The sequence below is a fragment of the Protopterus annectens genome, chromosome 2.part0, assembly GCF_019279795.1.
Source record: "Protopterus annectens isolate FY-2018-M chromosome 2.part0, PAN1.0, whole genome shotgun sequence".
Lineage (NCBI taxonomy): Eukaryota > Metazoa > Chordata > Ceratodontiformes > Protopteridae > Protopterus > Protopterus annectens.
Window position 1 is genome coordinate 1140244725 of NC_056728.1, and position 24159 is coordinate 1140268883.

At 41.0% G+C, this 24159-nt stretch overlaps 3 protein-coding genes across 3 annotated transcripts; all 3 read right to left on the minus strand.

Moving 5' to 3' along the window:
* Positions 1 to 216: 216 nt before the first annotated feature.
* On the minus strand, positions 217 to 4572 carry LOC122793378 (P2X purinoceptor 7-like). The gene is made up of 3 exons (XM_044061331.1): positions 2898 to 4572; positions 1627 to 1872; positions 217 to 587 (listed from the first exon to the last, which is right to left on the minus strand). Exons 1-3 carry the CDS (start codon positions 3093 to 3095, stop codon positions 318 to 320), a joined length of 714 nt encoding a protein of 237 aa, XP_043917266.1. The 5' UTR covers positions 3096 to 4572; the 3' UTR covers positions 217 to 317.
* An 8989-nt stretch (positions 4573 to 13561) lies between these two features.
* On the minus strand, positions 13562 to 16339 carry LOC122793753 (P2X purinoceptor 7-like). The gene is made up of 3 exons (XM_044061953.1): positions 16164 to 16339; positions 14891 to 15136; positions 13562 to 13851 (listed from the first exon to the last, which is right to left on the minus strand). The coding sequence occupies exons 1-3, from the start codon at positions 16275 to 16277 to the stop codon at positions 13576 to 13578; spliced, it is 636 nt and encodes a 211-aa protein (XP_043917888.1). The 5' UTR covers positions 16278 to 16339; the 3' UTR covers positions 13562 to 13575.
* An 886-nt stretch (positions 16340 to 17225) lies between these two features.
* LOC122792822 lies at positions 17226 to 23169 on the minus strand. The gene is made up of 12 exons (XM_044060382.1): positions 22731 to 23169; positions 22032 to 22169; positions 21763 to 21900; positions 21585 to 21677; positions 21153 to 21447; positions 20781 to 21063; positions 20445 to 20681; positions 20287 to 20363; positions 19060 to 19164; positions 18741 to 18961; positions 18480 to 18644; positions 17226 to 17855 (listed from the first exon to the last, which is right to left on the minus strand). The coding sequence occupies exons 1-12, from the start codon at positions 22979 to 22981 to the stop codon at positions 17588 to 17590; spliced, it is 2271 nt and encodes a 756-aa protein (XP_043916317.1). The 5' UTR covers positions 22982 to 23169; the 3' UTR covers positions 17226 to 17587.
* Between the last annotated feature and the right edge of the window lie 990 nt (positions 23170 to 24159).

Consider the following 24159-nt stretch of genomic DNA (forward strand, 5'->3'; position numbering starts at 1 on the left):
CTTGGGTTCACCTTAATGACACCTTCTGCAATGACTCATACTATACAGTACCACTACATGCTTAATTGCCAAGTTGTGAAAGGCCACAGCACTGAAATACCTCGGGGTATGCATTACTGTCATGTGTGTATGACACCACCAGCTATAAATGTCAGTGTGAAACACTGTTTCATGACACAGGTCATTGTGTCATGGACAAAAACACATACAAATAAATTTTAAGAATAATTCAGATTTTATAGGTAAACAAAAATCACACTGCAGACCAGCTTGTTTGCTATGGTAGTACAAAAAGAAATTAGAAATTATATTAACAGTCAAACCCCCCCCCTCCGATGTGGTAGAAAACCAGTATAATGTCCTAATGCATCGGGATAACGGTCACGAATTCGCCACACACAGCAACTTGGAATTACTCTACGAACTCTGCTTCCCAGTCGTCCGTAACGCCAGACCGTAAACTGCCGATATGAAGCATGTCTGTATCGCCGGTTTTCATCAGTTTCCACGGGTATTCCGAAAATTGACCGCCTGTAAGTATCCGCAACACGTAGTACACCTTGATGTATTACAATTTCACTCATTTCATAGAGAGAGAAAAATATAATAATTCATTTACGGCTCGGGACTAGGCCAATTTTTAGGCATATAGCAAGACTACATGAACATGTTACACAACTGAGGTAGTAAGACAATCGATGGCCATTCAAATGCACTCAGGTTGTATTGTTATAATGTTACGTTGGATTTGGTGTCACATCAACTAAGATACTACACTGCTTCTGTTCTTCAAAACAGGTAGGAAGTCTGATGCGAATGTTCCCCTGAAAATGCATGTGACCTTATTTGTTACAGCCGACTGCTACAGATACATGCACTGCACATCCTAACTGTATTTCTGTTTAGATACAGTACATTCAGGCATCGACACACAGCTATGAGTTCCATTTTAAGAACTGATGCGACAGTGTTCTACATGTATGTTATCACATAACATTCCACATATATATTCTACCCAGTTACATTGTACATCAGACACTATCCATCATGAATGGTTAACATGCAAATACATAAATTCAAAGCTGCAGGGGTAACTTACAGATGAAAGTTATTGCACTCGTACCATGCATCAAAGCAAGATAGTTATATGCATTAATCTTGCATCAACATGAGTTGAGGTAACCTAACTCTGTCCATATGTTCATCAGCACTGTCAGTATCACATCTTTCCATTTGTAACAACTGGTGATGTGTGCATCGATTTAACTGCCACATTTTTCAAGTGTCTTTTGCAATCTTTTTAGAAGTATTGAAGTACAACCAATTATCTGATCAGGAGCTATAGTCAGATATGCAAAGGCACGTTAAGATATATATAAGGACAATTTCAGAAACAATGCATTTCTGAGGCTAACACCTACAACTTGAAAGAAATGAAGGCTAGCAAGTGCATTTGTAAGTTAGTACTAGACATAAAAAGCACACCTGATCAGAGAATGGCAAATTAGCTGGCATGTAATGCTACAAAGTAACTCCTGTGACAAGGTCTACACTACATACAATCAAATTAACTGTAAATGCTCATGTCCAATCAACCACATACTGTTGTAATCACCACGTACTTACCGGAATTAATGACAAACAGTTTGTGGGCCCATTGCCACAACAGACTCTCTCTCTAGAAGTTGGCATACTCCTACAGCAATGGCACAGGCACCATGGGGGAGGTAGTTTGGCATTACGTTCATCATCATGTGGGATGTTAATGGACTCATCCTCATCCAGAATGTCCTGTACTAGTTGAGGATTACGTTCTGCAATAACAGTGAACAGCTGACGCATCCGTTCCTGGGAAAGCCTGTTAATTTTTGCCTGTAAGTGCACCAGAATAAGCATCTTATTCAAAAAGGAATGTACTAATTAAACTTGTGCATGCAACTATGGCCAAAACACTTCACACTGATCATTATCTGATTACTGCCAAAGCTTATTATACAATATTACGTATTGCACTCGAACTGTTACTGTGTTTGTCAGTAGATATAATCCAAGTACCCTCATCCATGCATTGATTTCCAAGGTGCACTTTGATGTCGCTTACATCTACTACCTTCAGAGGCTGTCTACACATACTACCATGATGCCCCCTTGTAGGCAAATCGCCTGTTTGTTGCCCCAATGTAATTTACGCCAGTACCTCTAGTATTGTACTGACATGGTACAGTCACCAATACGCTCAAACGGCACTGCAGTTAGCTGACTAAGTAATCCTTACACGATCTCACACTCCTATGCTTTGTCAAACTTCCATTGATTGCCTTTGACAAGATTGTTCATTTTGTTCCTCAGGATTCCTTGAAAGTACCAAAATTAACTAGATGAAGGTACTCAAGACAAATTGTGGACTACAACAGATGCATCACACTTGCCTAAGGCAAGAGACGAGCAGCTGTAGCAAAGATGTCAGTACATCATAAATAACAGGCATCATTGTAATATGTGAGACTGTCCTCTGGGTTTTTTTTTTAATCATAAGTGTAGTATATTCATTTTGAAATAGTATCACCCTGTGTGCTAAGAAATTTAATATCGCATCCCTCTCCATAACCATGCCCTCACTGTCGTTAAGATATCCTCTATCTCTGGAGTAAAAATGCAATGACTGCTGATTACACCCATGGAAGAAACTCAGAAAAGCAAGGCACGTCCATGCACAACCACACAACACACCCACAGCAACTGACGTACAATGCAATGTATGCAGCACCTCAACCATGATATGATAACAGTTATAATGAACATAAGACTTACTTGCCCCATAGTATGGCTACATACAGCTAATTCTATGACTCATTGCATAACTTGTGTGTCAGCTTCTCACTAGTTCGATGCACTACCTGTAAAGTAAGACCATGTTGTTCTTGCGCATTCTGTCCGGTGGATGCAGGCCTTGGTGCAAGAGAACTGACTCTCCTATTTTGCTGTAACTCACGCCTCTGCCTCCCTGACATTGTAGGTTGAGTTTGTCCCTGTGTAGTCCTGAAAGCACCCGGTGTCTGTACACGATTAATGCCACTCTTCTTATTGTTTTCCATGGTACGTATAACCTGAAAAAGTAGTACAAGTGGAAATCAGTAAACAAACATGCTGTATTAGTTGAAGGCAATTCGGGTCTGAGAAGGCTGCAGTGTACTACTACTGGATTAATTTCATATGCAAATAGACACGTAGTATGCTTGGATAATCTCTGTTGCCAGGCAGAGGTAATTTGTTAACAGCATTACATTAATAATTGTGTCCGGCATGCAGTACATCAATCCTTCTTTGAGTACAGATCTTTTTCCATAAAAAAGGAATACTAAGCATGAACTACAGTATTGATATATACGCCAAACTCCTCACAGTTCATTTCACAACACTGCTTCATAGCCTTAAACAAATCTGATTATGTGTACAAGACTGCACAATATAACAATGGGAAGTCATATACTCCTGTAATATGCTAGTAATAACTGCACAATTCCCAACAGCCTACACTACTTTATGCTCCCTTAATGTACCTTGTGGATCTCTGTTTTATGATGTATAATAACAAAAATAAAAGACAGCTGTTGCAGTAATATTACAGTTGTACCACACAGTGCATTATCAGACCTAGCACTTTTTAAGGTTTACTTGATTCAACACAACACTCGTCGTGTCTCAACCTGCGATACACAAGGGATTAGTGCACAATTTGTGTGAAATGCTTCATTTAAAATACCTTTAGTGGGACACTAAAAGATGTGAATATTGTCATTCTGAAAGGTGGAGAACACATAGTACAGACTATTAATTAACCACACAGTAGAGATGCTCAAAAACTTATTTGCACTGACACAGATTAGAAATGCACACTAAATGTTTTTTCACTTTACTAGAAAGTTATAACAATTATTCTCAACTGCAATGCAATAGGCCAACGTGGATAGTGTGAGTGAAATTAAGGGCCATTTGGGTGAATACGGGGAAACTGCCAACATAGTTTGACTGTTTGGGGCATAGTTCACGGAGCTGTAGTCTTCTGTAAAAAAAGACAAAAATACAAAGGTTATAAAGACAGACATAAAAAGTAGCACTGAACAACTGTGGATCAGAAAATATTAGACCAACAAGACATTCAATAACAATTGTAGTCATTGCAAGGCAATATCAATATTTGCAACAAGAAGCAATTACGTAACTTCAGAATGATGACAATTCCATGACTGCTGTATCCTTTTGACGCATAACTACGAAGTTTGATGTCTGTTATCTTTCCATGTCAAATGAAGCCAAAGTCTACTACAAATTGTCTGAATGCTGCTGAAATCTTGATAAGTGTTCCTTGACCAACTGTCTTGTGTCTGGTGGTTGATAAGGGGCAATTGTGGGCTGTATGTTGCGTGGATCATCATAAGACAGTGTGGCTCGTTCGTGAAGTTTAGTGTGGTCTGCCATTCTACGTTGCAAAATTTTTTCCTTTATTGGTATGAGGTAATTGTAATCTTTACTTTGTTTCATGCGCACCACTGTCCAATGTCCGCTTTTCTTGTTAAATTTTCTATGGTACCTAAATATAAAGTGGATAACACTTCATGATACAATGAAAGTCAAGAAACAGCCTTTATTTAGAGTTTAATGCTTAGCATAGCATGTGTACAGCTGAAAAAATACAATGTGTAAGCCATGGTTGTCATAATTACTGACACTGAGTAAAGTTTTGCAGCTAATCATGTAGGTCCACCAAAAGCTGCTTGACTAGATATATCTGACTTCAGGTAAAACGACCAAATGTGAGTATTACCGTTCATTAACAGGATATTGGACATATTTCGATCAATGGTGGTGGTGCTACTGCATAAGTCACTAACTTGATGTATCTGTTTGCATTACGCTAACATTGGTCGTACATGTAACACATGTGTTTTTATATGTCCATGTGTTTACAGGTATGTGCAGTTGAAATACAGACTGCTGCAACTGAATATGAATTACATCCGTTGTTAGCTGAAAAGTATAAAATATGAAATGAGTTCAAAATTTCTAGGGAAAGTGTGGATTTCCATCCTTTGAAGCCCTACTTTAATTATAAAACCTTGGAATGCTAATTTGCTTTCCGTGAAGTAGGGAAAATTATTTTTTACCCAAGTTTTTTTTTTGGTAAAAAATTCAAAATGGTTTTTCCCAACCAATGCACAAAAAAAACCCAATGGTTTTGAAAAAAAGAAAGGAACCACAAAGTAAAAGTACTTTACCCTGTAAGCTTTTTTAAAAGGGTTAAAATTTTTTTCTTGGTGGTTTCTCCACCCAATGAATATGGAAACTCAACCTCCTTTTATGTTTTGTTCCAGGTTTTGTGGCCATAACACATGATATGTGGTATTACCTGGTAGTGCTGGTGTGCTGTCACGAGGCTTGCAGCAGGTTTCTATCACTGGACAAACATCAATGTTCTCCGTACTGGGGAGGGCCTCAGGAGCATGCATATTGAGGGTTACACATCTGGCATTGATCAGCATTACCCTTCTGTTTCTTCCAGTTTAGTTTTCTATGGTGGTGGGTTAGTCTTTTCGGCCTTGCCTACGACAGGATCTCTGTAGGTTGCAAAAGCCTTAGGCAATATCCAGACACTCATGGGTAACAGGTGCAAGCCATCCCTGGAACAGCAGCATGTCTCACTATGGAGTCACCTATTACAACTGTATCAGGCATGTTGTTTCTCCTTCTGTCCTGTGACTGTTTGGCACACCAGCTTTGTGTACTATGTGTTACATGTGCTATGTCTGGAGGTTGTTTTATTGGGTGTCTGCTTTGGAGGCTTGTGTTGGTGTTGTGTGTTTGTAATTAGGGCCTCTGGGAATGTTTTTGTGTTTATGTGTTTGGTTTACAGTCATTGTAGGTCTATGTGGGACTGGGTTTGTGGTGTATGTGGTTACCTTGTCCTCCTCACTAGTTTTGACAGTACTGATTTGGGGTGCTCAGGCGTCGGTTTGGCTACCTGGTTGCGCCTATCACATATATTTGTATTTATTGGGGTGAGTTGTTGTTGTGTGTGTACTTGGGACAGGTGTCACATTGCCACTGGATTCACAGATTCTACTTGTTTTGCCTGGCCTTAGTGGATTGTATGTGTGGACACATTTTATTGCCATACTAGTGATCACTGATTACTTCACTTTTTATGTTTGATCTATCATGTGGTAGCTTCCTCATTCTCTTCAATGGTTTAGTAATTGCTGTGGTCCAGCATGCCAGATGCCTGGGTGTATGGCATTGTGTCTTGTTGTTATTTGTGATTGCAGACTCCAAACACTCTTGGCTGTGTTCATGGTATGCCTGTATAACATGTTCTGCAGTGTGTCCCATAGTCTGGACTTGCACAGGGCCTTTCATGAATTCCACATTGGTTTGTAGGGGTGCAAGCTATGCTTTATACATGTGTTTCAATGTGGTATTCTGGCCATGGACTGGGGTTGGGAGGTGTAACTACAGTGTGATTACTCTATGGTCTGGTCTTACCAGTGAGGGATACACTTCTCATCTTGACATCCAGTACACATATTTCTGATTATCACATCCAGTATGCTTACCCCTCTTGTGGAAGTGTTACATTTTGCATGTCCATTTTGTTTGATGGATTCTGGGAAATTGTCTACAAATGTGTCGGTGCTAGTATAATACAAAGAGTATAGTGACAAACGTCTCAAAAGCTGACTTCACACGTCTTCAGACTGAGATGTTATCCTTTAAGCCCACTGGGACAGTGGAAACCACAACACACAATGGTGACTCCTTTACAGACGCTTTCTACGGACATCTCCAAGAAAGCATGGACCATGCAATCACAAATAAAACCAAGACCCTCTCCACCAAGGGAAAGTTGCCTGTCTGGTGGGCACCATCCATAAACAAACTGTATAACAAATGAAGGATACTAATGCAAGACAGAGCTACATGTCCTAAGGGGAAGGCAGCTGTGATCAGCAGTAGTAAAAAGCTACATTCTCTCATAAAGACATCCAAGGTCAACTTTGAGACATATATCACCAAAGACAATAAAGATAACCAGAATTCCTTCTTCAGTTATGTCAGAAACCTGAGTGGGAACCCTCAGATATGCTCATAGTTGGTACACAACAACATAAATTTGAGTGACCTGACAGATATTGGCAACATTCTGGCAGACCGGTTGAGTGCAATTTTCACCCTCCCTCACACCCAAAAGAAGATAGTTATCACAGATGAATGTAACCTCACTGTCATCTCAGATGTCCATGTGAGAGCCGCACTCAGCAAATACAAGAACACAGCATCAATGGGACCTGATGGTATCCCCAGTTGTGTGCTACGTGAACTCCAAAAGGAGCTAAATCCCGTATATACAAATGGTATTTAACCTTAGCCTTGCTACAGGATATGTACCTGAACACTGGCGTACAGCAACAGTGGTCCCACTCCACAAAGGAGATGCCTCCACAGAGCCTGGGAACTACCTCCACACAAGTTTAACCAGACTTGTCTGCAAAGCTATGGAAAGTGTCATTATGGAGCTGTTAAACAGAGACATTGGTGACCTACAGACCCTTGATCCCACCCAGTTCAGCTTTGTACAGGGCAGATCCTGCCTTTTGCATATTGTTGACTATTTTGAAACTGTCAGTAGGGCCACTGATGATGGCTAAGCAGTCCACACAGCCTACCTGCACTTGGCTAAGACCTTTGACACAATACCCCACTCAGGCATCATAGACAAGCTCAACAGCTGAAATATACCACCATACGTCACAGGACAGGTTGCAAAATGGCTAAGAAACAGAACTCATAAAGTCAACATTGCAGGTGCCTTGTCAGATTCTAAGCCAGTCACAAGTGGTGTCCCACAAGGAACTGTCCAGGGACCCCCTCTTATTTGGCATTTACTTTTCAGATGTGGAAGCAAACATAGGAGGGTTGTGCCTGACAAAGTTTGCAGATGACTGCAACTTAGGCACCATAGTGAATACATCAGCCGGTGCACACACATCCTACAGAATGCCCTCTCAAAAACAGAGAGCTGGTGCCACAATCATGGCCTGAAAATGAATCCAACTGATGTGTATTCATCCCCTTTGGGAGGAACAAAGTACCCACAAATCAATACATAGACAGCAACCCACTGAGCACAGCAAACAAATCAGACACCTGGGGACCCATGCAGATAGTGACCTCTCGTTTGACACCCATGTTGCCAAGGTGGTTAGAAAGACTTTCTAACTTGCCCACCTTATCATGAAGGGTTTTCTATCCAGATCAAAGGAGGTCATTGTACCCCTATACTTCGCCCTTATCAGGCCCATGATTGATTACAAAGCTCCATTTGGTATGTACCTCACCCAGCACTTGCAACAGCTGGAGGGACCCCAAACGTACCTTACCAAGATGATCGCGGGTCTACAACACATGTCATATGCTTCCAGACTAAAGGAAATCCAGCTTTATTCAGTAGCATACCGCCTAATTACAGGTGACCTATGCCTGACATACAAGACCATGTCCAATCAGGATTTGGTGGACATGCTCCACTGCAAGCAATCCAAATACACCAGAAACATGAGAGCTAAAGATTTGAACCTCAGCACATACATGTATAGGACATGCTGGAGGTACAGATTCATAACTCAGAGGCTTCTCACACTCTAGCACAGAATCCCAGTTCATGTTAGACAGAGTACCTCACTGACTCTCTTCAAGAGTAGTCTGGAGAAGTGGATGTGAGATCGTAGGTTTACCACAGGGGTCCTCCCTGTGTCACTACTAGACAGAGGCACAGTCAATTAATTCAATTAAGTGAAGGGGTCATAATGTGTCACTGTCAGAGGCACAATATTCAGAATCTATTCTGTACACTTATTACCACTATAAGGGGTGGCAATAGCAACATCACTATGGCTAGGCTTATAAATGCACTAGGGCAGATAGCCTAGTAGCAAACTATGACACTCGGACACTATGGTATATGTGTAGGTATTTTCAGGCAAGCAATATAATGTGGTTTGGGGGGGCCTGATATCTTCATGTATGTCAACATAGGCCCGGTGCAGTTCCTGCTATTAGGACAGTGGTCTGCAGCAAGCTATATAGTGGTAGGCAGTTTTACCAATTGGTATTTGACCATGGCTAATCCATGCTGCTTCTTGTTGTGGTACCAACATGGAGGTGTGGTTATCCATGACATTCATTGCTAGTCACCCTTGTTTTGTAACTTCTTCCATGTTTTGCAGCTGTACATCACTGTATGAGGTGTGACTTGGTATTGTTTGGGTGCTGATGTGGGCTTTGACCCAGTTTTCTATAACAGCACTGATATCTACATTCTGTATACTGTGTGCATTTACACTGCACGCATCTTGCTGTTTATACTTCTGGCATTGGGTAGCATTACATCTAGGTTCCTATCCCTTGTGGTACCTATGGAGGTGGGTTTGTGTTCTTGTGGTCATGATTGGTGAGGGTGGATGTTAGTCAGGGTCCTCAGGTGTGCATATGGTACATGGTGTTACATTACTTACCACATGGCATTCATGCCTCAGGTGGTGCTGCAGGGCTGCCTCTGTTGGATGCACATACTACACTACCTGTACATGTTTGGAAGCAGGTTGTGTCATGTTAGGCATCACTGTTACTATATGAGTGAGTCAGAGCGGGTATCAGTCCCAGTGTTCCTACTTAGCCAGTGTATGTGCTATGCGTTGCCTCTTTGCCAAGGCCAGGGCATACTGGGAACACCTCCTTCTGACTACTGGGGCAAGGTCAGGTTGGTCCTCCTCAGAGTCACCCTCTGCCTGTGGTGGCCTTGGCAATGGTGGTGGTATGTTTGGCCCAGCCCTATGCTGGTCCTGCTGCAGCTGTTTCCACAGGATCATATAATGTATCATAGCAGATATCCTGATCATTTGGGTACATGTAGTTGGTGTGTACTGCAAGGCTCCACCAGATGTGTCCAGACACTGTAACCATGACTGGAGCAGCACAAACACACACTCTATGACATTACGTGTTTGTGCGTGTGCCTCATTATGGCGTTCCTGTTCAGGTGTGTGTGCATTTCTGATGGGTGTCATCAGCCACGGCTCAAGTGCATAACCTGCACCCCCCAGTAGGTGTCCGTGTGGAAACACCCACAGGCAAATGATTGGTACAGCTGCGTCAGATGCCAGATGTGGGAATCGTGGTAGCTCCCAGGGCAGCCAGCACACACATTCATTATTATGCCCTGGGCATCACACACGACCTGGCAGTTGGAGGGTAATCCCTTGCGGTTGATATAGGCTCTACCTCGCTCACCGGCTGGTGCTTCGAAGCGTATGTGCGTGCAGTATATTGAACCCAGTACCTCAGGGTATCCCGCTATTAGCTGGAGGAGACGCATATTGCTGGCCAATACCTCACGGGGCTTGGGGAAATATACATGATCACCGACATGTGCTGACATGGCATCCAGGAACTGGTGCAGTACCCTGGAGGCTGATGCCTGTGATATCCCCATCATATCACCAGTTGGTCTGTGGAAGGTACCTGTTGCTAGTATTCTTAGGCCAACACATACCTTGGTTTCCACTGGGATGGGTTCTCCTCTGTTGGTTCTGTGTGTGAGACGTGGCCTGCACAGCTCAACAATTTGCTGCAGAAGGTCTCTGTCCACTCTGTAGCGCTCTACTATCTCCAGCTCATGTAACCCATGGTAGGTGACCCTGGGCCTGTATACTGTTCTTCTCCTCATTCTGGGTTGTCTGTCAGCATCTGCATTGTCACCACCCTCAGCAATTCACCTATGCCTGATTATAACAGCTATGGCAGCCCCTAGCATTTCTGCTCTGAGTTTAGCTTTTTTCAGTTTTCAATTCTGATAGCTTACTCCTTTCTTGCAGTATCTCTTGATAGAAACACCCTGCATTGCTGTTTGAAGTGTTTTAAGTGCTGGGTTGGGCTTCTAGTCTGCCTGTGTAATTCCCTGCTTCCAATTGTTCGCACCAATTAACTGCAGCAGTATCCTCTGGCAGCTTCCCTGTATTCTGCTTGTTTCCTTTTTCCTGTCTGTTTCCTCAGGGGGAGCAATGTGCACAAAAGCTTAAGCACGCTCACAGTTACTTAAACGCGCGCACACATGCTTACACGGTGTGAACTTGGCTGATTCATGGTAAAACGCGCGCACACAGCCTTACACACGTGCACGCCCGCGCAAACCATTGTAGATGGTTTGCAACATGCTCTCACATGTTGAACCTGCCTTACACGCGCACATGCACGTATATCAAGAAAGTTTGAGTGTAGGGAGAGTGTGCACCCTGTATTTCTTTACTTTCCTAGCGTTATGTTGGGACACACCTCTCTCACTGATGTCTGTCTGTCATAGGTCACGTTACACTGCCTTCCAATGTGATACATTTATTTCTATCGTCCCCCCCCGTGATGTCACCTACCTCTTACTCTGTTCCTCCCCCTTCTGTAACTCTTACACTACTCGGAAAGTGCTCATTACCTATGTGGCAGTGTGATTCAGTATTGTAACCCTCATTTACATAGGATTGCCTAGTAATGCTTAGTTACATCTCTTACACGGAGCTTGCCCTACTTGGCAACCACTACACAGAGGCCATATTGTTTTTGCTCGGCAAGTCCCTGCATTGTAATTCCATGCAATACATAAAACCCACCATTGTGGGCTTATAAGCTTCTGTTTTCACTTTTAGGCAGCGCACCCCATTTGCACGGGTATGCGCTGCAGTTAAACATGAAAATCCCACGAAAAAAAGAAAGTTCTTTTAAATAATTTTGCAACACTTTTTAATGCCAATGTCCACATATTTGGCCATTGGCATGCTAGATGAAACATATGCACCCTTTATTTGTAGCTGACATAGCTCCGTTGTCAATGTTGCACAAATGTACTCAGTTGTCAGCTGAGTAAATTTCTGCAGCTAACACGTCCATTACACGGACTGCTTTGCGCTTCCTGGATCACTCGAATACCTCATTTGCATATCTTTGGGCTGCAAATGAGGTATTGAGCATTTCAACGCCCAGTCCGTGTAAGAAACGTTATAGCTGTCTCTTACACAGAGGTTTGGGCTGTTCCTGAATCAGGAGGCTTACACGGAGGCTTACACTACTCTTAAACTCCGTGTAAGCCTTCGTGAATCCTGCTATTGGAGTAGCCCAGTTAACAAATGTAAAATAAATAAAAGAAATAAAGTTTAAATCATTACAATGTTATGCATTCAGCCCACCAATGTGAGGACGCCCAGACATTCATCGGGCACAAAGCCCAGTGTAATGTCAGCATGTATAGTTACTTCACCAATTGCACTTGTCAGAGACTGCATGGCCAAGCACATAAACCAAGGCCATCTGTACTCAGTAATGCTGGTAATTATGGTGACGGTTTAGCCAAGTGTTATTTTCAGCAGCATACTGATGAACTCTATGGTAGTCCTCACAAGTTTAGTGTGTAAAGCAGACATCAGGTGACAACAGCAGCCATTATAAGGGGTTGCTATTGAAATGCGTGCTAATTCATGTTAAAGAATGTATTATTTTTTACTGCCAGGCCATACTGCCCACATGTGGTAATACTGCCAGGCCATACTGCCCACATGTGGTAATTCCAATGTTCTATGTTACAAGCCAATTGCTTTTGTTATATTTCAATCATGTATTGCCCACCATGATGATTAGCCTTGTCTGTAACTGTACTACTGTGAACTCACGAGCTACCACATACAACTGATCACATTTGGGCCCACTGTACATAGCCGACTGCATATGATGTGTGCTGCTGGTACAATGGAATACAGATGTATAACGAGTAATACATCTGTGTAACTGTAGCAATGAAGGTGGGAAGCATGCCACTCAAGGTCTTCAGCTCCTTAGCACTCCCTGAAACTCCTTAGATTCGGTTGTTGTTTGTCATGGTTGTGCAACTAATGAACACAGTTGTCACATGACCCTGTAGAAATATCTACCTAGCAGTAAATTTTAAGTTGAGGCCTGAGGTTTCTGTCTCGCGGTAACCACTGACAATCTGCCTTAAACCAGAATCTGACTCACCACGGATTACCGCTCAATCTTCTTTACATATGCTGTATCAGCGAGGGCTGTTGAATGATACTTGTTTATCAGGACCAAATGTCATTTGTAATTTCTATTGTCCTCACTGCACTTAATGGAAACAAACTGTCTTGTGTTGCTTATTTTCACTTTGACTTGGGTTCACCTTAATGACACCTTCTGCAATGACTCATACTATACAGTACCACTACATGCTTAATTGCCAAGTTGTGAAAGGCCACAGCACTGAAATACCTTGGGGTATGCATTACTGTCATGTGTGTATGACACCACCAGCTATAAATGTCAGTGTGAAACACTGTTTCATGACACAGGTCATTGTGTCATGGACAAAAACACATACAAATAAATTTTAAGAATAATTCAGATTTTATTGGTAAACAAAAATCACACTGCAGACCAGCTGGTTTGCTATGGTAGTACTAAATGACACTAGAAATTATATTAACAGTCAAACCCCCCCCTCCGATGTGGTAGAAAACCAGTATAATGTCCTAATGCATCGGGATAACGGTCACGAATTCGCCACACACAGCAACTTGGAATTACTCTACGAACTCTGCTTCCCAGTCGTCCGTAACGCCAGACCGTAAATTGCCGATATGAAGCATGTCTGTATCGCCGGTTTTCATCAGTTTCCGCAGGTATTCCGAAAATTGACCGCCTGTAAGTATCCGCAACACGTAGTACACCTTGATGTATTACAATTTCACTCATTTCCTAGAGAGAGACAAATATAATAATTCATTTACGGCTCGGGACTAGGCCAATTTTCACACATATACCAAGACTACATGAACATGTTACACAACTGAGGTAGTAAGACAATCGGTGGCCATTCAAATGCACTCAGGCTGTATTGTTATAATGTTACGTTATATTTGGTGTCACAAAAACTAAGATACTACACTGCTTCTGTTCTTCAAAACAGGTCGGAAGTCTGATGCGAATGTCCCCCTGAAAATGCATGTGACCTTCTTTGTTACAGCTGACTGCTACAGATACATGCACTGCACATCCTAACTGTTTTTCTGTTTAGATACAGTACATTCAGGCATCAACACACAGCTATGAGTTCCATTTTAAGAACTGATGCAACAGTGTTTTACATGTATGTTATCACATAACATTCCACATATATATTCTACCCAGTTACATTGTACGTCAGACACTATCCATCATGAATGGTTAACATGCAAATACATAAATTCAAAGCTGCAGGGGTAACGTACAGATGTAAGTTATTGCACTCGTACCATGCATCAAAGCAAGATAGTTATATGCATTAATCTTGCATCAACATGAGTTGAGGTAACCTAACTCTGTCCATATGTTCATCAGCACTGTCAGTATCACATCTTTCCATTTGTAACAACTGGTGATGTGTGCATCGATTTAACTGCCACATTTTTCAAGTGTCTTTTGCAATCTTTTTAGAAGTATTGAAGTACAACCAATTATCTGATCAGGAGCTATAGTCAGATATGCAAAGGCACGTTAAGATATATATAAGGAAAATTTCAGAAACAATGCATTTCTGAGGCTAACACCTACAACTTGAAAGAAATGAAGGCTAGCAAGTGCATTTGTAAGTTAGTACTAGACATAAAAAGCACACCTGATCAGAGAATGGCAAATTAGCTGGCATGTAATGCTACAAAGTAACTCCTGTGACAAGGTCTGCACTACATACAATCAAATTAACTGTAAATGCTCATGGCCAATCAACCACATACTGTTGTAATCACCACGTACTTACCGGAATTAATGACAAACAGTTTGTGGGCCCATTGCCACAACAGACTCTCTCTCTAGAAGTCGGCATACTCCTACAGCAATGGCACAGGCACCATGGGGGAGGTAGTTCGGCATTACGTTGATCATCATGTGGGATGTTAATGGACTCATCCTCATCCAGAATGTCTTGTACTAGTTCAGGATTACGTTCTGCAATAACAGTGAACAGCTGACGCATGCGTTCCTGGGAAAGCCTGTTAATTTTTGCCTGTAAGTGAACCAGAATAAGCATCTTATTCAAAAAGCAATGTACTAATTAAACCTGTGCATGCAACTATGGCCAAAACACTTCACACTGATCATTATCTGATTACTGCCAAAGCTTATTATACAATATTACGTATTGCTCTCGAACTGTTACTGTGGTTGTCAATAGATATAATCCAAGTACCCTCATCCATGCATTGATTTCCAAGGTGCACTTTGATGTCGCTTACATCTACTACCTTCAGAGGCTGTCTACACATACTACCATGATGCCCCCTTGTAGGCAAATCGCCTGTTTGTTGCCCCAATGTAATTTACGCCAGTACCTCTAGTATTGTACTGACATGGTACAGTCACCAATACGCTCAAACGGCACTGCAGTTAGCTGACTAAGTAATCCTTACACGATCTAACACTCCTATGCTTTGTCAAACTTCGAATGATTGCCTTTGCCAAGATTGTTCATTTTGTTCCTCAGGATTCCTTGAAAGTACCAAAATTAACTAGCTGGAGGTACTCAAGACAAAGTGTGGACTACAACAGATGCATCACACTTGACTAAGGCAAGAGACGAGCAGCTGTAGCAAAGATGTCAGTACATCATAAATAACAGGCATCATTGTAATATCTGACACTGTCCTCTGGGTTTTTTTTTTTTTATCATAAGTGTAGTATATACATTTTGAAATAGTATCACCATGTGTGCTAAGAAATTTAATATTGCATCACTCTCCATAACCATGCCCTCACTGTCGTTAAGATATCCTCTATCTCTGGAGTAAAAATGCAATGACTGCTGATTACACCCATAGAAGAAACTCAGAAAAGCAAGGCACGCCCATGCACAACCACACAACACACCCACAGCAACTTACGTACAATGCAATGTATGCAGCACCTCAACCATCATATGATAACAGTTATAATGAACAGAAGACTTACTTGCCCCATAGTATGGCTACATACAGCTAATTCTATGACTCATTGCATAACTTGTGTGTCAGCTTCTCACTAGTTCGATGCACTACCTGTAAAGTAAGACCATGTTGTTCTTGCGCATTCTGTCCGGTGGATGCAGGCCTTGGTCCAAGAGAACTGACTCTCCTATTTTGCTGTGACTCTCGCCTCTGCCTCCCTGACATTGTAGGTTGTGTTTGTCCCTTTGTAGTCCTGAAAGCACCTGGTGTCTGTACACGATTAATGCCACTCTTGTTATTGTTTTCCATGGTACGTATAACCTGAAAAAGTAGTACAAGTGGAAATCAGTAAACAAACAATCTGTATTAGTTGAAGGCAATTAGGGTCTGAGAAGGCTGCAGTGTACTACTACTGGATTAATTTCATATGCAAATAGACACGTAGTATGCTTGGATAATCTCTATTGCCAGGCAGAGGTAATTTGTTAACAGCATTACATTAATAATTGTGTCCGGCATGCAGTACATCAATCCTTCTTTGAGTACAGATCTTTTTCCATAAAGGAATACTAAGCATGAACTACAGTATTGATATATACGCCAACCTCCTCACAGTTCATTTCACAACACTTCTCCATAGCCTTAAACCAATCTGATTATGTGTACACGACTGCACAATATACCAATGGGAAGTCATAGACTCCTGTAATATGCTACTAATAACTGCACAATTCCCAACAGCCTACACTACTTTATGCTCCCTTAATGTACGTTGTGGATCTCTGTTTTATGATGTATAATAACAAAAATAAAAGACAGCTGTTGCAGTAATATTACCGTTGTACCACACAGTGCATTACCACACTTAGCACTTTTTAAGGTTTACTTGATTCAACACAACACTCGTCGTGTCTCAACCTGCAATACACAAGGGATTAGTGCACAATTTCTGTGAAATACTTCATTTAAAATACCTTTAGTGGGACACTAAAAGATGTGAATATTGTCATTCTGAAAGGTGGAGAACACATAGTACAGACTATTAATTAACCACACAGTAGAGATGCTCAAAAACTTATTTGCACTGACACAGATTAGAAATGCACACTAAATGTTTTTTCACTTTACTAGAAAGTTATAACAATTATTCTCAACTGCAACGCAATAGGCCAACGTGGATAGTGATATTGAAATTAAGGGCCATTTGTGTGAATACGGGGAAACTGCCAACATAGTTTGACTGATTGGGGCATAGTTCACGGAGCTGTAGTCTTCTGTAAAAAAAAGACAAAAATACAAAGGTTATAAAGACAGACATAAAAAGTAGCACTGAACAACTGTGGATCAGAAACTATTAGACCAACGAGACATTCAATAACAATTGTAGTCATTGCAAGGCAATATCAATATTTGCAACAAGAAGCAATTACGTAACTTCAGAATGATGACAATTCCATGACTGCTCTATCCTTTTGACGCATAACTACGAAGTTTGATGTCTGTTATCTTTCCATGTCAAATGAAGCCAAAGTCTACTACAAATTGTCTGAATGCTGCTGAAATCTTGATAAGTGTTCCTCGACCAACTGTCTTGTGTCTGGTGGTTGATAAGGGGCAATTGTGGGCTGTATGTTGCGTGGATCATCATAAGACAGTGTGGCTCGTTCGTGAAGTTTAGTGTGGTCTGCCAGTCTACGTTGCAAAATTTTTTCCTTTATTGGTATGAGGTAATTGTAATCTTTACTTTGTTTCATGCGCACCACTGTCCAACGTCCGCTTTTCTTGTTAAATTTTCTACGGTACCTAAATATAAAGTGGATAACACTTCATGATACAATGAAAGTCAAGTAACAGCCTTTATTTAGAGTTTAATGCTTTGCATAGCATGTGTACAGCTGAAAAAATACAATGTGTAAGCCATGGTTGTCATAATTACTGACACTGAGTACAGTTTTGCAGCCAATCATGTAGGTCCACCAAAAGCTGCTTGACTAGACATATCTGACTTCAGCTAAAATGACCAAATGTGAGTATTACCGTCATTCACAGGATATTGGACATACTGCGATCAATGGTGGTGGTGCTACTGCATGAGTCACTAACTTGATGTATCTGTTTGCATTACGCTAACATTGTTCGTACATGTAACACATGTGTTTTTATATGTCCATGTGTTTACAGGTATGTGCAGTTGCAATACAGACTGCTGCAACTGAATATGAATTATATCCGTTGTTAGCTGAAAAGTCTAAAATATGAAATGAGTTCAAAATTGACTGAGTTTCCTACTTGTGTGCATTTCATCCTTATACCCATGCATGTCAGATCCCATAACTGAGGTCTACAGTTGATAACACAATTAGAAGTAATGAAACTATAGATTGCTTTGCCTGTTGAACCGATATGTGAATAATTGAATTTTCTTACACATATCTGCCTTGCTTGTTACGCGCATATGGACGACCTCTGTGGCTGTTGTGGTCTATCGCAGCAAGAAAATTCCGAGCCCGAAATGCAGGGAAAGTGTAGGATTGCCGTTTTGAAGCATACTTTAATATGACCTGGTGGAACTGTTCTAATTCTGCTGTAGTTCTACACAGTGAGATAAGAAAAATCACAAGTCAGAGTATTCATGTCCACATGCACATCAATGTTGATAAAGGGAACCACAAAGTACAAGTACTTTACCTGTAGCTGACGTAATGTCTTGTTTTCTCCACAAATCTGGGGTCTAGAACAATCTGCCTTAACTTTTCATGTGCCGGGCTGTCAGGCTCTAGCCATGGCGGCGCATGCTCCACCCCAAGAGACTCATGCTGACATTGTCCAACCGGTTCGTAATTATCATGTATCCCACTACCCCACTCATGCTGGTTTACCACATGGTATAAAATACCACCCCAATGGATCTATGGGTAAAAAATAGATAAGAGAAATAAAATTCATGTTACAACTTCGACTGCTTCATATAAATTAACTGTACGATTAATGCGATGCATTTACATACCATGAATTCTTCTGTACTCTCGGAGTGCTGACAGCAATACCAGAAGTGATTGACAATTTGCCTGGTCCACTGACACAGAATTCTGCAGCCACGCTGCAGTCCAGCCTGTTGTGTAATACAAAAAAACAAAGCGATAGACAATAAGGTAAATGTGTATTTCAGTAAACTGATGCATTTCCACTTGACAGTTATGATCGTATTAACCATTACACAACGTGATGCTAAGTGTATTATTCCTAGCACTGGATTTCAGAATAGTGTGACGAATGTATAAAATGTAGTACAGGTTACTGCATAGACCTTTGTTATCACTGTATTGCTATTCAGTACATTTGCAAAAAATCTAGTTTAGATCGATAATGCAGTAGACACTTTTCAATAGGAAGGTTAAGCAACCTGTATAAATCGACACTTCTCTTAGCACAATGCTAATTGACAGTGGATGACAGTTGAAATGCAAGCAAGACATGTTCATGATTAAAACTAGTACGACAGTGTAGGAATACAAATATTCTGAAAAACTTAATCGGTATGCTTGGACAGAAGGGACGAAACGCATGGTTCATTTTTGAATACTCCACCCTTTAGTGTTACTTCATGACATCCAATCGATGGGGAGCACAGTGGCTATAGTCTCTACCTTGTAGTGGCTTTGCACCACAGCAGGTAATGATGACACAATAGAAATGGTTACAGTATTGGATATACTTGTCATGATATGTAACCTCCACAGAGCTAAAAATAGGGTATCAATTTCCAGGAGTTGCCTATGTCAGGAATGTTTTTTGTTCAACTAAAACATAAATGCAGACAATTAATACTCTGTGTGGTAGTATAGCCAAATACACCCTACGGTGTAGTCACAAATGTGATGTTTTGCTTACAAACTGAGTAATGGAAGTTAGTGCAGTTACTATTTTAGTAAAGTGTGGTTTTGGAATACTATGCTTGCATTTTCAGAAGACATTAATGTATATAGTGCTGTACATAATGGGACACTAAAAGAAGACATGTTCCCATGAATGTCACAAAAATGCAGTAGAGTAACTACTGTCTGTCTGGTCATACCATGGTGATGAAGAAATCGAAAGTATTTCTAAAAGAATCTGAACAATTCACAAGTACTGCATTCTTTACTGTCATGACCTAGTAACCAAAAACATTGTTAGTCATTCTGGAAAACGTGAATGTAATAAGAGTACAGGAGGAAATTTTCTCTAGTGTTACCTTGTTAATTCGTTTAGCAAGATTTTTGGCCCCATGCCACATATCGAAGGAGTGCTTGATTGATGCATACCTAGTCCCTGTAAAAGGAAAACATATCATCAGACCTTAAGCCCGCAAGGTTGAATGCAAGTATGACAGTGCAGACAGACAAGACTTACTCATTAGTTTAGCAATTTGTGGATGTGCATCAGTCACCAGCTCATCTATCTTGAGTTGTGAATCTTGAAGAGTTTTTATGCACCTCTCAAAGGCCAATTTCTCCATTCGTGGAGAACTCAGTTCTGTTTCTCTTTTGTCAACCACTTGTATGAGCAAAATCTCTTTGGTTTGCTCATCCATGCATGTGTAAGTGCAATACTGTGCAGAGTGTCCGGGACTATCCATACGACCATCACCTACAAATATAAACCAGAGCTGGTTTAAGTCCCAAACAGACATGGATAATGGCAATGGTTTGCATAAACTTTACCTTAATAATAAATGTAAGGACTAACCCAGGATTGTCACATTAATGTGTTTACGAGTGGACAACATATTCCTCACCATCTCATTCCAGTAGTCAGTAACGACTGGGACTATGTATCTTCGCTGTAACCGGTAATAACTGGCTTGGTGGATAAATGCTAAGCCAAGACACTTTGCTAGCAATGCTATCTTAGCATAGTTGTTTCCAGTCAGGAAGATTGCCGCTGCTATCATAACATCACCAAGATGTAAACCCTTCCTAACTGTATGTTGACTTGACCACTGGTAAGCAATATGACCATTGCAACACACCTACAAGAAAGACAGTGTTGTTAACAACTATGCATGCCAAGTATTATTACAAATGAGTATGGCTTGTATGGTAGCCCGATAATACCTACCCATGATAGCTTGATGCATGATCCTTTGACTGTGTTTGTTACTGACACACCTTCTCTACATATATCACAATGTTGTATCATGCATTTCTGTGCCAGTTGTATGAGTTTATTCTTGTACACCAGTACAACAGATTCCGTGGAAAGTGATTCTGCACTAAGTTCCTCATTTCTTGTTAATGTATCCGCAGCGGTTGACCTGTCTGCTTCTAATGACTGTTTTGCTGTGTTGTGCAAAACAGTCTGAAACTCACTGTCTTGCATTCTGTGTTCTGGCTCCTCACAAAGGCCTGCAGAGCTGCTCAGAATTGATGCCAGCACACAGTGCATAAAAGCAAGATAACAGAAGGGGAGAGACCAAAAACAACAGAATTAGGTATATGCAAAGCAAGAGTGATGCATCTGTAAATGAGGCACACTCATTAAAGCTAAAACCTGTTGAGAGAATGGTCAACGGAGGATGATCTGATACATGCCGGTTTGCTCTTTTGCTGCATAGGTCGTCGACAAATGGTGAATTCTTGCATGCTGGAATAGGTGAACATAAATAATGGTATAAATGTTTACAATGCAATGACAATCCACCATTCACAATGTAGAAAGTTTGAATTACCTTTCTGTTGTGCTTCCTTGTGGCGGGGTGCCCGATCGTATGTATGACAAGTCGTGATGTAGCACGTGATTGTTGCCTCTAATGTCTTCCAGAGGGAAAACATCTGACATGCAGTCATCATCATCTTGTCTCATGTGTCTGGAAAACAAAAAGATTGTAAGAATCAGCATGTACATTTAGAATCAAGCAGAGTGTGTTCCATTCACACATGTGAGATATGATAACTGTGCAAAGTACTGGACTTGTCACGGTTGGTGGTGCAATTTTACCTGAAACTCCCCGAAAATAGGCTTGGAGCTGAGAGAGTACTAGATGTATTTGCTCTGATGGACATTGGAGTGGACTGAAGTTGGGGCAATGCTGACGGCACTGCATCCATGCATGACTGGTTACTTTGATTGTCGTACCTGCAATCAGGTGCATACACTTGTATTATTACATTGTCTGACTGCACTTCATATCACTTCTATCTAATTGAGATTAAATGTTAGTTTTTTAATAGTACTCTTAGGCCACAGTAGGGCACAGTAGGGCACAGTGTACAGATTCTACCGGACAAGAAAGCCAGTGCATCTGCTGCCGCATAGTTTGTGCCTCTGAGTAGGCACTCTATGTATATTTCAGCTAGAGGTCCAATTGATACACCCATGTTGGAGCTGTGTAGATAACTAGCAAGATTCCATTTAAAAGCCAAACTGTACTCATCAATGTATCACGCTACACAAACACAATACATTACGTGGTTACACACACTAAGGGGATGTTGACTAGACAGCTCATACAGCATGCCTTTTGTTAGTTTATGGTTGTAACACACATTACAGCCCTATTATAATCACTGACTGTCCTGTGAACAAATGTGTGTGATAACTATGAATACAAACACACTAAGGAGTATTGTAACAACACAACACTATGATGCATATAATAAGATAAATGCAGATGGTTAAGCATACAAACAGACTTACAAGTTAAGCAGGAAATGTGCCACTTCCTGATGCGATTTTACTTGTAGATGATGCTTGACAGCCATCCAGCGATCAAATTCACTACCAATGGCAATCCGTGTGCGTCCACGTTTAGCATCCAGTGCTTTCTTCAGCCGTTTCTGAGCAGAGAGTGTTACTGACTTTTGGTTCCCGTTGGTTGTGCCGCCATTGTTGGACAGAGTTGACATGGTGTACCTACCAGTTATACAAACCGTAGAGGAATAGTACATTATACATCAATGTAAGTGTATTGTAACTGATGATGTTGAAACAGCAAAGATACAATCATGCTGACAGCAGAGCACCTGAACGAAAGGCAAATGGTTGAAGAAGATTAGGCATCGGCCAGGTGTGGTAAACAGTTGCTGACAAACATGACATATGTGATTAACATGTAATGGACATTAATACATGGGACAGATGGTTTTCCGAAGTCAGCTATATAACAAAAGAATGCAAAATTAAAATTCGCACAAACATAGAATATTACATGTACTGCACTGTGCATTGAAAACAGCCGTGCTCTTTTCAAGATACACTCTCTGATGGCCAGTATGCCAATTCTAATGGCATGATGAAATTCATATACTCAACTGTATATTGATCACTATATTATTCAGCAGCTAACTACACATGTTAGCAGATGAGTGTTGACTGTGTCATATGCATCACCACACACAGGTTATGTATGTTTGAACGTATAATAATCCGTCAGTACTGTGTGATATACATTGTCTATAGATTCATCTTAATAACGCAGCAAAGTATTGGGATGTGCAGATGACAATGCTAAGCAAAGGCATAAGCAGGCACATAGGGTTTGTGATGTCAGGGATGTACGTTACTTTGCTGTACCCCTAGTCAACCACATACATAATGAGATGTGAAAGAGTTGTACGTGAATAACGAGTAAGTATATAATGATAATGAGATGGTAACTTGGGCATCTACCTTTTGCCAGCAGAAGCAGCCAAAGGTAGGTCCATGGTTATGTACCGGACTTCTTTAGATATGTGGTAAATTGGCAAGTGCAGGTACTGACCTGTTATTACCTGAAATTGAAAAAAAATGTAGTGTGTGTGCTTATGTATCCTAGGAAATGAATATTGATTAGGATACTGCATCATAAGAAAAACAATACCGGATACCTATTCATTCAGATGTTGGAGACATGACCATTAAGGTTGGCATATGGGCATGGAATTGCTATGCACAGTTGTAATGTAGGAGAACAAGTGCTGTGCAATGCAAATCGATCTCTTTGGCAGCTGAACAGTCAACAGTGTGGTACACTAAACAGCCTCGTAGTCAAATAAATGGTTCCATAGTAGGAGACAGGATTCAGATTAAATAAATACCTGTATGATCATTAAGCACACAAAGCAAAAAGATACAAAGTTAAATGATG